General features: G+C 42.9%; 1 protein-coding gene across 9 annotated transcripts in view; it reads right to left on the reverse strand.

Annotated features, from left to right (window-relative positions):
* fryl (furry homolog, like) overlaps window positions 1-17,496 on the reverse strand; it is a 599,764-nt gene that overhangs the window by 104,395 nt on the left and 477,873 nt on the right. For all 9 annotated transcript variants that reach the window (XM_085969926.1, XM_085969925.1, XM_085969924.1 and 6 more), the window contains 4 exons: window positions 15,522-16,129; window positions 10,107-10,204; window positions 2,206-2,376; window positions 1,147-1,287 (listed from right to left, as the gene is read on the reverse strand). In XM_085969926.1, coding sequence (XP_085826052.1) covers window positions 1,147-1,287; window positions 2,206-2,376; window positions 10,107-10,204; window positions 15,522-16,129 — 1,018 coding nt within the window. The remainder of the gene's footprint in view (window positions 1-1,146; window positions 1,288-2,205; window positions 2,377-10,106; window positions 10,205-15,521; window positions 16,130-17,496) is intronic.

Genomic DNA, 17,496 nt, shown 5'->3' on the forward strand with positions numbered 1-17,496 from the left:
TGACAAGATAAAAATGTACAAGGTGAAAAGAAATATAGAGGAGCAAACAACATGCTTTATAAAAAGTCGGAATGCTTTCATTTCTCCTCCTGCCAGCCTCAAGCTCAATGCATTCCAAAGGGTGACTCTTTAGAAGCAAATCAAAGCAAAAAGCAAAATCCCCTTTAAGGTATACATTTTGAAGTGGAAATGTGTGTTGTTTTATCTGTTCCCCCACTGCCATAAATGCTGAATTGAAGTCATCCTGAGGCAACAAATCTACATTGTGAAAAAGCACTATACATAAAAACCAGTTGTCTGGATTCATTTTTCATTATTTTAATCCGCTGTGATTTGGGTGCTCACAGGATGGAAATATTTTATGACATGGCACAGACTTATTTGAAATGCAAGAACTTGTGTCTCAATTTTTGAGATTTCTTTAAACTAGAAGATGGCACAAAAGGCCAAATAATCCCATGTATGAGCTCTCGTCAACTAAAAATCCCACGTAATGTTATAATGTAATAAACACATTTGCTTTCTAAATACAGTTTACATAGGAAACAAGACTTAAAATGAAGCTAATTGTGCCCGTTTTCTCAAACTATTTTTTTTCTGAATACAATCATACAACACAAATGAAGCAAAGATGTAGTTTAAAGCTGTAATTTAAATATTCTCAGAAAGACCTGCAACTTTATGCCGCTTCTCGCCAATGGTAACTCACCCATTCTAAGGAACCGAGACGTGTACAGACTATGGACTTTGGTTTCTAGCCTACATAGTGAAATGTTGTATTGCTGCAAGGTGTTTCCCCCAAGTATCAGGCTGACGCACAATGCTTACAAAGGTAGTAGGTGGTTTGAGTGACTAAATCTCTAGTTACAAATTGAAAGCTTTTATCATTCTGGCTGAAACCATGAATTTGTGTGACGAAGCTATGGTTGGATATTGCAGAGATATTTTATTGGTAAAATAGTCTGTGTAAATAAATCAAAATATTAATTTTTCATATACTTCAGTAGTGATGCACTCTTATGCTCCCATCTTATTTTAAAAGATTATAAGGCAAGAACTTCAACAATTATAATTTCCTCCAGATAGTTGTACCACATCTAACAAAAGAAATAACCTTCAGCACAAGATTACTTCATTATGACTCACCTGCACATATTTCCCAATGATCTTCATGATCTCCAAATTGAATTGTTTTACTGGAGCTCCAGACAGGTCAATATAACTCAGAAGGCTATATATAATTTGTAGTAATGACTGCTGCATACTAATTAGGCCCTTTTCTAATAGCTGTGGAGAGAAATTGTAAATAGAGAGATAATACCTTTACAGCCATTTCTGTGTACATTTATGCACTAAAAATCATAGCATTTTAAAAAATATATTTGAATGAATTGCTATCAACACAAAATGTGGGCAGAGCTGATGTCACAAACATCAGTTCTACATAGTAAGTAGTGGCTTGCTAAATTCTGCCATCATGCATTTTGCTTCTTAAAATTTTAAGTAAAATTATTGGATCTCCTATAGCTTTGCTCACAGAAAATCACAGCAAAGCGAATTTCCCTCAGAGTGCATTGTAGGTATAGGTACGGGGATTTGCAGAGTCTGGAGTTATGATGCTCCATCCATTGATAGAGGTGTGCAGTTGTGGGTGTAAATGTGTGTCACAGATTGGTGATCCCCAAATACGGAGTGCAAGACATGCATAGCAAATTTAATATGTTATAGATATCCATTATTTTTATAGTTCCACTACTGCAGGCCATCAAATAGTGGATGTAGAAAGGTAAGTAGATTGTATAGAATTGAAAGAAACAAGTTTTCATTTCCCCACTAAAGGACATCTAAATGCCATTGTGATAGAGGTTACGTACATTGAAAGCATGTGATCTGAAGGAAGTTGATAAATATAGAGTGAAATCATCAGCAAAAGGGTGTGATAGTGTTGGATGATAAATGGAGAATGTAATTGATGAGAGAAACAGGGAAAGAGGACAGAGCTCTGGGAACCTGTCAATTAGCTGAAAGAGAGTGACATGATGAATCAGCAGTTTCAGCACAGATAGGGTAAAGAAGTCCTGGTTCTTGACCAACACCAGCCAACAAGTAATTTAAAAAAAATGTAGTTTAGTAATTCTTCCAAGCTTCCACCTTGTCATCCTCTACAAAGCAACATCTCAAGTAAGTAGACAAAAGATAAATTACCTCAGCTAAGTAAGTGACCAGGTTAAAGGTGATATCTGAGAACGCATCATGGAGGTATCTGCAAACCACATTAATCCAATTTGCACTGTCTCGTGAATAACTGTGTGTGCTATAAAGGCTCATCATGTGAGCCAGGTTGGAGAGTGTGGCTGTCTTTTCTTCTGCACAGACCTGAGGAGAAAATAGTACATTATTCAACTACAGAAACACTATACGTACAGGCATTAACTTATTTTATTGCTTGAAAACTTTGCTATCTGAATACAATGTCAACTATTTTAGCTTAGCATTTTTGTAGTAGCAATATGTCAGTGATAAAGTATTTATAAAAACAATCCTGCTGCTATAATGCTAGGGTACTTGACTTCCGAATGGGCCTGTTGTTTCCCCAACCCCCCTTTTCTCTTGAAGGTGTTGACTTGTACTGGGCCATAATTCCACACAGTTCAGTGAAACTAGCAACTGAGCCATTGATGGAGTGCAGTTTTGATTTTTAAGCATAGCACCAAGTTTGCAACATCAGTGAGGGGGTAAAATTTGGAAAGATCACAACATTCAGCATCTTTCCTTTTGAGTTATCAAAGCCAGCAATCAATCCAGTCAGTATTAAGAAAATAAAATTTTGCTGGTGATTTAATATATCATATATATGTGTATATATATACATAAAAAGGGCAAGTGGCATTATTTTCCTGTACAGTTTCTTATTTTGAAATTGATTAATTCAAATTATCTGATAATTCAAATGGAAATTGTGCAAGAAAACCCTCCCATAGAAAATTCATTGAAATGCTCAGATGAGAAAAAAGCCAAGAAGCAAATTACCATCTTGGTTTTCACTAGGGGGTGGAGGGAGAAAAATAAAGCTGCTGGTAATTAGGGGCTTGAAAAATCCCGAGCGTTTAAGTGGTGTTACTGTCCTAGTCACCTACAGAAACAAAAAAAGCACGTGGATGACTGGTGTTCTTTTTGAGGTCTAGCTGCGTACGGGATCCTGGGCTTCATAAATAGAGGCATAGAGTACAAAAGCAAGGAAGTTATGGTGAACCTTTATAAAACACTGGTTCGGCCTCAACTGGAGTAGTGTGTCCAATTCTGGGCACTGCACTTTAGGAAGGCCTTAGAGAGGGTGCAGAAAAGATTTACAAGAATGGTTCCAGGGATGAGGGACTTCAGTTACGTGGATAGACTGGAGAAGCTGGGGTTGTTCTCCTTAGAGCAGAAAAGGTTGAGAGGAGATTTGATAGAGGTGTTCAAATTCATGATGGATCAAGACAGAGTAGATAGAGAGAAACTGTTCCCATTGGCAGAAGGGTCGAGAACCAGAGGACAGAGATTTAAGGTGATTGGCAGAAGAACCAAAGGCAACATGAGGGAAAAAAATGTTACGCAGCGAGTGGTTAGGATCTGGAATGTACTGCCTGAGAGGGTGGTGGAGGCAGATTCAATCACAGCTTTCAAAAGGGAATTGGCTAAGTACCTGAAGGAAAAAATTTTGCAGGGCTACGAGGAAAGGGTGGGTGAGCGGGACTAGCTGAAGTGCTCTTGCAGAGAGCCGGCACGGGCTCGATGGACCGAATGGCCTCCGTCTGTGCTGTAACCATTCTATGATTCTGTGCATCACATTGACTGAAGCACAACATCGCAAAGCAGAACTGTCCTCAACTACTGGGCTCACACGAAGTGCCGATGTTTAAATGTGACTGAGCTAATATTTCCACTCTCAAACATGATCATGATCCAGCCAATGGGTACTGGTGTGATTTATGTATTGAAACAGCATTACAAGAAATATTTGGTCCAAAAAGTGATTGCTGTGCATGATGCTTGCATGCACTTTTTTTTTTGGAAGTTCTGCAGCCAATCCACACGTTCTATTCACCATGGAAGCAGCTGACAGCAGAATCCATTGGCAATTGCTTTCGATGTTGTAAATTCACCAGCAGGGAAAGCAGCCACATCTGACATAGTCGAGCGTCCCACATAGAGACCAAAGCTACAAATCTCTTAGCGCATGAGTTCTCTGTTGTGACTTCCAGCAGACACGAGGTTTGAATCAATTGTGGGCATTGATAAGGAAGTTCTCTGTCTTGAAATTACTGATTCTGTGCAGGAGGATGCAACTGCTAGTGGCAGTGAGAGTGAGGAAGAGGCCTGAGTGAGTGGATCCAGTAAAAAGATGGTGATAGAGGAACCAGTTCCCCAGAGCCATGTCTCCAATTATGTGTGATTGCTTAAGAAGTATCTGACAACTAAGCCAGATGTCCAGATGGAACATTTTGTTGTGCTAAATAGGATTGCCAATTTTGTGGTTTGATGTGCTACCGGCAGGAAGTAAACCACTTACTCACCAATAACCTACTCACCGATGCTCAGTTTGGGTTCCGCCAACGCCACTCGGCTCCAGACCTCATTACAGCCTTGGTCCAAACATGGACAAAAGAGCTGAATTCCAGAGGTGAGAGTGACATCAAGGCAGTATTTGACTGAGTGTGGCATCAAGGAGCCCTTGTAAAATTGAAGTCAATGGGAATCGGGGGGAAAACTCTCCACTGATTGGAGTCATACCTAGCACAAAGAAAGATGGTTGTGGTTGTTGGAGGCCAATCATCTCAGTCCCAGGACATCGCTGCAGGAGTTCCTTAGGGCAGTGTCCTAGGCCCAACCATCTTCAGCTGCTTCATCAATGACCTTCTCTTCATCATAAGGTCAGAAGTGGGGATGTTCGCTGATGATTGCACGGTGTTCAGTGCCTTTCGCAACTCCTCAGATAATGAAGCAGTCCATGCCTGCATGCAGCAAGACCTGGACAACATTTAGGCTTGGGCTGATAGGTGGCAAGTAACATTTGCGCCACACAAGTGCCAGGCAATAACTATCTCAAACAAGAGAGAGTCTAACCACCTCCCCTTGACATTACCACCGCCAAAACCCCCTCAACATCCAAGGGGTCACCATTAACCAGAAACTTAATTGGACCAGCTACATAAATACTGTGGCTACAAGAGCAGGTCAGAGGCTGGATATTCTGCGATGAGCGTCTCACCTCCTGACTCCCCAAAGCCTTTCATAGAAGCATAGAAGATAGGAGCAGGAGTAGGCATTTCGGCCCCTCGAGCCCACTCTGCCATTTAATGAGATCATGGCTGATCATCTTTCCACAATCAACAAGGCACAAGTCAGGAGTGTGATGGAATACTCTCCACTTGCCTGGGTGAGTGCAGTTCCAACAACACAAGGGGCTCAACACCATCCAGGACAAAGCAGCCCGCTTGATGGCACCCTATCCACCACCTTAAACATTCACTCCCGCCACCACTGGCGCACCGTGGCTGTAGTGTGTACCATCTACAAGATGCACTGCAGCAACTCGCCAAGGCTTCTACAACAGCACCTCCCAAACCCACGATCTCTGCCACCTAGAAGGACAAGGGCAGTGGGCGCATGGGAACACCATCACCTCAAAGATCCCCTCCAAGTCACACACCAACCTGACTTAGAAATATATCGCCATTCCTCCATCATTGCCATGTCAAAATCCTAGAACTCCCTCCCCAATAGCAGTATGGGAGTACCTTCACCACAGGGACTGCAGCGGTTCAAGAAGGCAGCTCACCACCACCTTCTCAAGGGCAATAAATGCTGGCCTTATCAGCGACGCTCACATCCCAGGAATGAATTTTAAAAACCTGACTATTTCACAAAATGAATGAACTTTGCGTTGCACAGCTTGTAAAGTGCTCAAGTTTCTACCATTTCCATTTCACTATTTGTTTTGATGTTTTGTGGTGCTTCTTAGGGCTGGATTTTAATGTGCTGACTTACTAGGAGCCAGGGTCCAATAGCGCGTGGGAGACCTGGAAATGTTAAGTGCATCTGTCAGTGGCTTTTTAACTCAGCTACCTCATTATCATTTTACTTTGGGGTTTCCCGTCCAATCAGCGGCCGTGATGTGGACCCTCATGATGCAATCTCAACTCCAGTATTTAAAGGGACACTCCAAGCTTGCAACTTTAAAGAGTTGGAGTTGGCTGTCAGAGAACTGGAAGTGTTGCAATGGAGTCAAGACAGGAAAAGGCTGCGTCCTGCTTCGCAGATACCTCCCTGTCTGCGTTGCTGGGGAGCTGTGAGGAGTAGGAGAGCGATACCCTTCCCTAGCAACGGGGCGGGGGGGGGTGGGGAAACGGGGGGAAGAAGCCTGCTACTGAGACAAGGAATGCGTGGTTGGAGGTTGCCAAGGAGGTCAGCAGCAGGAGCGTGGTGCCACGCTCCTGGATTCAATGCAGAAAGTGGTTTAATGACCTAAGCAGGGCAGGAAAGGAGAGTAGAGTGTCACATTCACCTACATCCTGCTGTGTGCATCACCCCACCTTGTCACTCTGCCTTCTCATGCCTACAGCATCACATCACCCCTCACACCCACTTATCCTGCAAATGCACCCATCCTTCTCTTTGTATGTACTTCCTCACATCCCCATCTATCCATCCACCACTCTCACTCATCCTTATGCAATGTCATGTCTCTCCCTTATAGTCACCCTCATCAAATGCACTCCAACCATCGGATGAATACATGCTATTACACTCACCGGTCACTTCTTTCCCTCATTGCAGGAGAAGAGAGCACAGAGCACCAGGGAGAAGGAGAGAACCAGAGGGGTCCCTCTACCGATCACGCAGCTCATAACTGCGGAGGAGGCGGCACTGGAAATACGTACCGTTTCAGCGCCCCTGGCTATCAGAGAGGGGGAGACGGGAGCTTCCAGCTACCCGGTGACACATTAAATTAAAGCCACCCACATGTCATACGGCATCTGTCATGTTGACTTGGTTTCAACAGAGTGTGAAATATGATCATCTTCATGATAAATGTGCAACCTTCTTACTTTGCCAGGCCCAATTCATGTCTTTTATGGCCTAGAAATTCGGTGGGCTGCGCCACCAGTTAGCGCCTAAAGAGGGCACTCAGTGGCTTTAGCGCCACTGGCCACGCCTCCCGCGATATTTAGCTGGGGCGCTAATGGCGGCGATAGCCTGTTGCGCTGCGCCGCCACCGATGACGTCATTGGTGTGCGCAGCGCCCCGCTACCGCCCCGATCTCGATATTCGGTAGTGCCCGCCTCTGTAGCGCCGTTCGCAAATCGCGCCCGGTTCACGGGGCCTACCTGTGGTGGCAGTGGCGCAAATTAAGGTGGAGGTGCGGGGCGGCCGTTTTTTTTCGGCGGCCGCCTGCCAGCACCTCCGTCCCCGGCCTCCTGATCTCCCCCCGCGGCAGTGCCAGCTGTTTTCCGAGAGCCCGGCACTTCTCCTCGGTGCTGGGCTCTTTTGCCGGCACTCGCGATCTCCGATCGTGCTGGTGCAGGCCCCTCCCCCCTTAAGAATGGGAGGAAGGCCTGCAGTACCGCAGCGCGCCGTGCCGCTGTGTGTGGCGCTGCAGCACGTTGCGCTGCAATATTCAGTTTCAGTGCCCTAAGAGGGACGCGGAGCGCCTCGAGCCTCGCCCCGTGTCCCTCTTGGGGCGCTCAAGCTGAATTTCCGGCGGTCGCAACTGCTCCGATCGCTGCGCTAATTCCGGCGCCCAGGCGAGCTTGGCGCCCCGTTTGCGGCTCCACCAAATTTCTCCCCCTATGTCTTTTAACTCCCACAGGGCCTTCACGCATGCAGCAGGAGTCGGTGGACGTGGCAGGCGACAAGCACTCAGAAGAGTTGAGTTCTTCTGAGGGTGCACCATCACAGGAATCATGCAGACCATGCACCAGCTCAGATACTCACACTTCAGTGGGACCAGCAAGACAGAAAGTTGGGTTTTCACACTTCACAAATGAGCAAGAGCAGATGGTGGAGACAGGGATAGCAGTGGAGAGTCCACATCGGAGGGCGAAGCCTCTCTCAGCTCTGCTCAGCTGTACACAGATGCTGTATCCCGGCGGCCGTCAATGAAAAGGAGAAATGTTGAGCAGCAGCAGAGAATGTGCGATGCATTGACAGGCCTTCAAAGTAGACTCACCACAATTGCAGAGATTGGAGGAGCAGGAAGCGTGATGTTTGCATTTTCTTGTGACATGGGTCCACTGGTGCAGCCAAAGTGAAACTTGCATTAATAATAAGGGCATTCTTGGCATCCTAGGCAGCAATGTAAGCAGCTGGGGGTGCATTGCCGTCATCACCCTCCTCCTCCTATTTTTCCTCCCTCACCCTCCCCCGAATTGTCCGAGGAGGATCTGAGCTCTTCGCCTTGTTCCTCCTGCAGGTCCAAGCCTCGCAGTTGTGCAAACCGCAACCATTCTGGACACCCTGGCTGGTGTGTACTGAAGGGCCCCTCCAGATCTGTCCAGGCACCTGAAGTGCATCTTCTGCATCATGGCCTGTTCAATCACACATCTGGTGGTGATATGGCATTCACTGTCGTGCTGTTGGACTTCAGTGGTCGGGTTTCTGACGGGTGTTAGCCAAATTTGCAGCAGGTATCCCTTGTCGCCTAGCAGCCGCCCCTTAAGTCTGCTTTCAGGTCCGAAGAGATCAGGAAACTTGGACTGCCACAGGACAAAAGCATCATGGCAGCTACCCGGGAATCCTGCGCACACCCGCATAAACATCTTTTTGTGGCTGCACATTGATGGAGTGGAAGCCCTTGCAGTTGACGAATACTCCTGCTTGTTCTGGGGGTGCCCGGATTGCCACATGTGTGCAGTCGATGGCGCCCTGCACCCATGGGAAACTAGCCAGAGCCACTCATTCTAACTGGCACCATTGCTGGCAAAGCTGACATAACTGCCAACCCTGGCAAACAAGCCATCAGTCACCTGCATTATGCATTTGTAGGCGGCCGACTGGGAGATCCTGGATATGTCTGCGGCAGAGCCCTGAAAGCATCCCGCAGGCAAAAAAGTTGAGGGTGGTGGTGACTTTGAGAGCAACTGGTAACACGTGGCCACCAGGTCCAGCAGACAGCAGGTCTTCTTCTAGGAGGCTGCAGATGTCTGCCACTACCTAACGTGACATCCTGAGCCTCCTGAAACACGTGTTCAGACATGTCAAGGAAACCCAGCCTCTGCCTGTAGATCCTGTTTCGTCGGTATTGCCTCCTGCGAGCTGCGCTTCTCTGCTGCTCCCCTCTCTGCTGTGGACCCACAGGTCTGTAAGTAGCAGGCTGCTGTGGGTGCTGTTGGTGGTCTTCTTGGTGGTCCATACTAAGGCAGCATAAACGGCGCCCATTGTGATGTGATAGAGCAAGCCTCCAAAGTGTAGAAAGTAACCTCTCAGAAAAAGTACTGTGAACAATCCCTTTCCCACAAGCAAGTAAGAAAGCAGCTGTGAGTACAGAGTATTTATTGGCATATATCCCTGAGATTGATTCAGCCCCCTCAGTTGCCATTGTGTATCCGCCTTGCTTTCACTGGCGAGTTTCAGGAAGCCCAGGAAACCTGTGGACCCGATGTTTAAGTCAAAAATGTGTTGCAATATCGCTCTAATTGGGCGATTAACATATGGTAACTGGCAGCCTGCCTCTCCAGAGGAGTTGTGCGCATGCAGCTTAACGCGCTAGAGTTAAATACGGAGATCGACGGGTTGGAGCTGACATTTTTCTCGGTTTTAACCTCCCACCCACACCCAAAGCCACGAGCTCTTCCAGATTAAAACTCAGCCCTTGGTGTTCCTGTAGTGATTTGTTATGCTGTTCCATTAAAATTGTTTAATTGAAACTGATCTTTTCAGGCAAAAAGTGACTGAATTACCAATAGCCTGCAATATCTGTACTGATGTGTATACACACACACATACAATATCAGTACTCGTCACATCTTATTATTTATTAAACATCTGAGACAATTTTCCAAAGAATAAATGGTATATATTCAGCATTCCAATACTTGTGTACTTGTTCATAATAGCGTACATACCTTTGCTATTCTGTCAGCAGTCTCCTTGCAGAATTGGGTAGGGTTATCAAAATGTTGAATTAAATGAGGTAGCAGGCATAGAATATTTAATGGGAATCCTGAAAATAAACACAAGTCTGGTCAAACAGATTACATCAAGAGGACCTTTCTATAGTTACTAACTTAATCAGGAATAATAAATAAATGCCCATGAATTAGATTCCACATAAGTTAATACTGCACTAATAAAAATTACTACAAAAAAATTCTTCATTACTAATTGAACTGAGATTTAAATTGTTATCTGACTGATAGAATAGCACAATATGTTGCATTCTTATTAATATGGAGCCTTTTTAGCTGGTAAGTCAATAAAGCTAGAAGATTTCTCTCCATAAGTAGTGATTGCTGCACAACTGGTGTTTGTAGTTTTTTTGTAATTACTGAAATTACTATTAATTCTAATCGATTTACAGTGAATTGAATGCATGTGAATCAATAGGAACACTTATAAGTTACATGAATCTATTTCAGTATTGTAGAGTGAAGTATTTTGGATGGAGATCTAGAATGACCATTCAAGTGAACTAGATCTTTGGATTTTGATCAGTAACTTAAAATTATACTGATTTAACAAATCTATAAACAGGCATGAAATAAACAAGTTTAAGATAAGATGCATCAAGATTTTGAATTGTTTTTGTAAATATTCACCAGAAAACTTCTAGGAACTTCAAATCTAATAAAGTATTTTTAAGTTATTCAGGCAGCAAAGTGTTGTGTATGGATATATGTGCAGCTATTCTTGTCCACAGACCTATTCATAGAATCATAGATTTTATAGCACAGCAGGGGGTGATTTGGTCCACCATACCTGTGCCAGTTCTTCAACTGGAACTATCTACTCTAATCCCATCTTCTTGCCTTTTCTCATATGCTTTTTTAAAATGTATCCAATTGATCTTTATGCGATAGCCACATGTGGCAAAGCATTCCGTGTTCCAATTGCCCTCAGTGCAAAAATAAAATTCTTCTAACTTCCCCCTTTGGTGCTCTCGTAATAATCCATATTCTATACCCTCTCGTTACTGATTTGCTAACAGTGGAAACAGTCTTTCACTATTTACCTTCTCAAAATCTTTCAAAATTTTGAAAATCTTTATTAGATCTCCTCTTAACCTCTGTTCTTAAGGAAAAGGCTCCAATCATTTTCAGCCTTTCTTCATAATCTCTCATTTAAGGCATAATCCTAGTGAGTTTTCACTGTACCATAGCTCTCATAGCCTTCCTATAATAGGGTACTCAGAACGCCAGGCAATACTCCAGCTGTGGCTTAACCAATGTTTTATATAAATTCAACATCACTTCTTTGCTTTTATATTCGATGCCCTTGTGTATAAAACCCAGAATCCCATTTGCTTTTTTAATGGCCTTTTCTAACTCCACTCCCAGATCCAAGTATCTGCACCCATAGATCTCTCTTTCAAAAGAGAGGAAGTCAATAATGATGTGGATAAACATAAGTAGTCTTTTAAGGTATTTTTGTGATACAAAGGAAGAATGGACAGTGCTACAATGTAAGTACTCACATTTCTGTGGTGGAAGAATTAATATGAGCAATGGGCTAATTTGTCTATGGTTTTAAAACTATTACATTCCGGGCTATCTCCCAGTTCATCATAAAGGAAGCTTCTATATGCTGGCATGTATCGCTCAAGCTTACCCTCATGCATGTAGTGTACTGGATGTAGGACTAACAATATACCCTTTTACTGCTGAGTAGGGAAGCTCCTGATCTCTCAGATCGTTGAAAAAACGTCACAGGGTAAACTCCAAATTGTTTATCACAAAAAAAAATATACCCAGAAGCAAGTTAAGTTAGCAAATAAAAAAGCAGTACAGTACTTAGCTCTCACTGATACTTTAAGCGGAGTCTTTTGATGAGCTTTTTACATAAGTACATACTTCTGCACTCAGTTCTGTCTCACCACAATTGCCTGGAAATACAGTTGAGCTGAGTGAACTAAAGAAAAGAAGCAATCACAATGCCTTTACGCCAAAGAAGCCTTCCATATCCGGGATGCTAATGGCTTTCTTAGCAGGATACCTCAATGCAACAACCATCACAGATAAGGCATCTACCTCTTTCTTGTAGTGACAATCATGCAAACATTGAGGAATTAATCAATCCAATTTTGTCCTAGTAGGGGTCTGTCTGCAAGTAACTGATATAAACTAAGGTGGGATTTCCTTTATAGTTAAAACCTAAACTCCAAACAAGATTTGTTTTATTTGCCTCATGCAGGCAATAGAAATCCCTTTTAGAAAGCAGTCAACACAAACTGGTTTAAATTTGGCATTAACGTGTAACATCTCCAGACAGCTTTATAATCTTCCTGTATACAGGTCATCAAACTAATAGGATGAAAAAAAACTTAACAGAAACGGCAGCCTGGCCTCTCTACAATTTAAATGTAAAGATATAACCTACAAATGTTATAATTTGAAAAAGGAACCTCTTTTCCATCACAACCATTAGGACCTAGGTGATTCAAAAAGATTGCTTCAGATTTCCAGTTTTTTCCTTCTTGTTTCTATACTCATACTCCACTGATCTGGAAATATAACTCATCATTCTGTTTGCTTTGTTGATTGCTGCTCTGCAATGACTGAACATGGTCAATGCTGAGTTGACAATCATTCCCAGATTTCATCCAGCCTCTCCTCTAACTCCCACTGGGCAAACCTGGCAATTATTTAATTGCACTGAAATTCATCTGCTATAGTCTTGACCACTTGCAAATTTTGTCTTTTTATTTGCAGTTCTTTAGCTACTTTACCAGACTCAACTGCTCATTCTACTTTGATGTCATCTGTGAATTTGGCCAACCTGCATTGGATTTTGGAATTCAAAATGTTTATGTAGATTTGAAAAATCAATCTCTGGGGCACTCCACACAGTATATCTGCCCAGCGCAACATCATAGAATTTCACAGCACAGGAGGCCATTTGGTCTATCACACCTATGCGGGCTCTCTGTAATGAACTAAACACTCACCTAACCTTTCAATTTCTGGTTTTCAAATTTTTATCCACTTCTCTTTTAAAAGGTATTGTGGATTTTACTCTCATCAGCATTTCTGGTAAGGCATTCTAAGTCCTTAGTTACTCTATTTATAAAATTGAGGATCTTGTATGTTTTTTTTGTACCAATTTTATCAACTTGTCCACCCATTTATAAGATTTGAGCATCTGAACTCCTACGTCTCTTCTCAGGCTGAACCAAATTGTTTGCAACCTCAGCATCCTGTTTGACCCGGAGCTGACTTTTCAACACCATATCCTCTCAGTCAAAAAGACCGCCTACTTCAAAAAGACCGCCTACTTCAACCTCCATAACATTGCCAGTTTCTGCCCTTGCCTTAGCATTAGACCATCTTCTGCTGAAACACTCATCGATGCTTTTGTTACCTCTAGATTCAACTGCTCCAGTGCTTTCCTGGCCAGCCTCTGATCTTCCACCCTCCATAAACCTGAGCTCATCAAAAACTCTGCTGCCCAATATCCTAACCCACACCTGTTCACCAGTCACCCCTGTGCTCACTGACCTACATTGGTTCTCGGTCCACCAACACCTCAAATTTATAATTATCATCCTTGTGTTCCAATCCCTCCATGGCCTAGCCCCATCCTATTGCTGTAACCTCTTCCAGCCTGGGAACTCTGTGTTCCTCCAATTCTGGCCCCTTGTACATCCCCCCACTTCCTTAGTCCCACCATTGGTGGCCGTGCCTTTAGCTGTATAGGCACTACCCTAATCATTTAGAAACAGCAGTAGTGCCTGATGATTATCAAGTACCTAATCTTTAAAAAAGGATGGCCCAGGAAACTATAGGCCTGTGAGCCTAACATACATTGTTTTAAAGTATTAGAAGGCATTCTGAAAAAAGGAGCAATGAATCACAAAGATAGGTAATGCATGGGAAGAGGAAGTCAGCATGAACTTAGGAAGGGACGTCTACCCAACAAATTTACTGGAGTTCTTCAATGAAATGACAGGCCTTGATGACAGTGGAATTTCTGTGGCTGCGATCTATTTATATTTCAGAAAGGCTTTTCATACTGTGCCACACAAGCAATTATTCCATACGGTAGAAAAGCACAGAATAGGAAACAAGCATCTGGCCTGGGTTTTTTAATCTGGTTTTCCGCCTCTCCCAGGAGATCACATGGTTTCGGGTGGGGTGGAGAGTATATAAGATATCGCAATTGTGTGGGATAGGCTCGATGGACCAGAGGGTCTCTACCTGTCATTGTTATGTTTGAAAATTGGCTAAACTAGAATGCATCAATATCAGGGTACCACAGGGATCAGTGCTGGGGCCATTGCTGGTTACAGTGTATATAAATGATTTGTAGCTATGGACAGAAACAAAGCTGACTAACTTTGCGAATGACACCAAATTGGGAAAGGTTGGGGGTGGGGGGAGAGGTTCAAGCTACAGGGAACAGGGAAACCAATTGCAAAGGGATAGATTGGAAAGGCAGGCCGATAAGTGGAAATGGCATTTAATGTGGACAACATAATGAGACTAGGGAAGCAAAATAAATGTAATGGCACTAGATTACAGGACATACTACATGAACGGGTTCTAGGCATATGTGTGTCACATTGGAATCATCACTGCATTACGTGGGAGCAGTAAGGAAAGCTAACCAGTTTTGGGATGTAGCACAAATCATAGGAGTTATAATGAGTCTGTACAAGGCACTGATACAGCCACAGCTAGAGTACTGTGTACAGTTCTGGTCACCATACTTTAGCAAAAATAACCAGACAACAGAGGCAGTACAGTAAGCGGCAACCAAACTGATACCAAACTAAGGCATCTGAGCCTGGGATTGTTTATTGTAGAAAAGAGAAAAAACCTCAGGGGCAATATTATTCAAATATTCAAGATCCTTATGGTGAGAGATAAATTAACTCGATAATATATCTAGAACTAAGGAACAAGGACTCAAGCTTAGAAGGGGCAGGTGCACAGACAGTTTAGATTTAACTACCTTATAGAGGGTGGTGAACATGTAGAATGACTGACCAGGGAGGCAGAAAGGCAAATAGTGCGAAAAAAATTAAGGGTGAATTGGATAGATATTTGAGGTAATATTTTTTGGAACCAGCCAAGTGGACAATATTGTCTTTTCTGGTCTGCACTTTCCTATGTTCTCAGTTGCTGCAGTGCTGGGTTGAACCTGGGCTTCACAGGAAATGAAGGAGAATGTCTCATACAGCTTTCTTGACTATCCGCAAATTCTCATTTAAATAGAGTAAGATTTTGTTAGAAATACTTACTGATAAAGCAAGAATGACATGTGAAAGAAGGCTTGAAGATGAAAATCAAAAACATACCTGAAGATGAAAATCAAAAACATACCTGCCACCTGAGCTGGATCCACCAGAGTGTGTCTAGAGATGGAAATTAGTTTGCTCAGGAGATGAACAGTCATCTCCTGAGTGGAAGCTGAGGTAAAGCCCTTAAGGAATAACTGTTGGAGGCCAGGAAAGCTGTTCCATTTCAGCTTGCTCTGCACTTTTTCAATCTTCTCCCGACTTTCCGATTTATCCAGAGGCAAATGTGTGAGCAGTTTGTTGAGCAGTTTTAGTGCCAAAAGGTATTCATACTCATAGTCTGACTCTAGTAGGGCCGTAGCTATCCAGAAAATGGTGGCCATCAGGCTACTCGGGTCAGTAGTTGGCTGCTGATCAGGCATTTCTCCCTCTCTAAGAGAGGATAGGCTTCGAGTCCTTGCTAGGTTACCATAGTTCATCCTCCCATCCAAAATATCCAGTGTATTACTTCGACGTCTGTCACACCGCCTGTCTCCCAGCAGACTGGCTCGCAAGGAGTTACTTCTTGCATGACAACTATAATGAGTTAGGAAACCACTGGTACTGAGTGGGCTTGTGCTTAGGTTTAGCTGTCCAGTGCTTTTCCTGTTAGCTGCCAACTTGGTGCCCATTAAGGAATCAGTCAAATGTGTTCTATAAGATGGAGACAAATATAAAAGATCATTTGGCATGTTTAAGGGGCATGTGTACTTTAATATTAGTCTGTGTAAATACAACTAATGACAACTTGCTTTCTGTCCACTAATTAATTTTCTTTATGGTTCTTGTCCTCACTTTCAAATCCTCCCATAGTCTTGTTTCACCATAATTTAATAGTTTTCTCCACAACAGTATATCCCAGCCTGCCTACATCCTCCACTCTGAATTATTGCTTGTTCACCCAACTGCACCATTGAAGGTCGATCATTCAGGGCCACTTTCAAAATCTCTTCCAAACCACTTCAGCTTGCTATCGCTATCCTTTCCTTTAAAGATCTCCATGACCATGTTTAAATTTCCCCGACCCAATTGACTTCTCCTTTCCCCTTGTAAAGTGCTTGAACACGTTCTTCTGATCAAGAGGCACTATATAAATACAAATTTCTGTTGTTGACAAATATAGAATTGCATTATATGTACACACTATACTCAGTCACAAGTAGCCTATTGTATTCTGGAAATATTTGTACAGAGGTGCCAAAATGGAAGTATATGCAAACTGCTGACAGTTAATTTGTATGTTAGATCTACATCTTTCCTGTTTTAAGCTCATTTAAGCTCTTTTCCCCCTTGTACAGTCTCTTTAGAACAGCAACCAACTGCAGCCGAGGGTCAGTGACCTGCATCCAGGCCTTTACCCATGCTGCTGCCCCGAACCAGTCAGTAGGAGCCAAGCCAGAGTATCCTTGGGACAATTCTCCCTCCCTCCATTCAGCATTTCCCTGCAACAACATGGTGATCAGAAGCTGAGTTAAGTGGGTGGAGGATTAAAGTTATATCTTTCCAACCATGCTGCAATAAATTATACTCCAAATTGGTATCCCATTACATTACCTAGTTTTTCTTTCCTGGTGAGGCATTTGGACATCAGCCTTTATTTGGAATACCAAAATATTCTAACAAGAGATTATAGTTCGAGTTTTGGGTTACAATTGAATTTTTTTTTTTTTTTTTTTTTTTTTTTTTTTTTTTTTTTAAAAAGAACAGTAAACTTGTTTTTTTAGACAGAGAACTTCAAGTTATTTTTTAAAGAAAAAAAATCAACATAAAAATAGAGCTCCTTTGGGCAATGAAAAAAACACAGGTTGCAATATTCTGTTCAGCCCATAGAGGTCTCCTGCATCCTAAAGGCTCATATTACTCCATCTCGTGCACTATATTGAACTAAAAACACCAGTGTGCTTGTGTACAAGTAACTTTAAATTTCCAAATCATGGAATGGTATAGGCTTCTGAGAGTGCCAGAATAGCTTGAGAGAGATCAATATGGTCATTTGCCCCAGTTCTGATGAAGAGTCATCA

Source organism: Somniosus microcephalus, chromosome 2 (assembly GCF_052327205.1).
Source record: "Somniosus microcephalus isolate GS21.2 chromosome 2, FLI_Smic_1.0, whole genome shotgun sequence".
In the NCBI taxonomy this organism is placed as follows: Eukaryota; Metazoa; Chordata; class Chondrichthyes; order Squaliformes; family Somniosidae; genus Somniosus; species Somniosus microcephalus.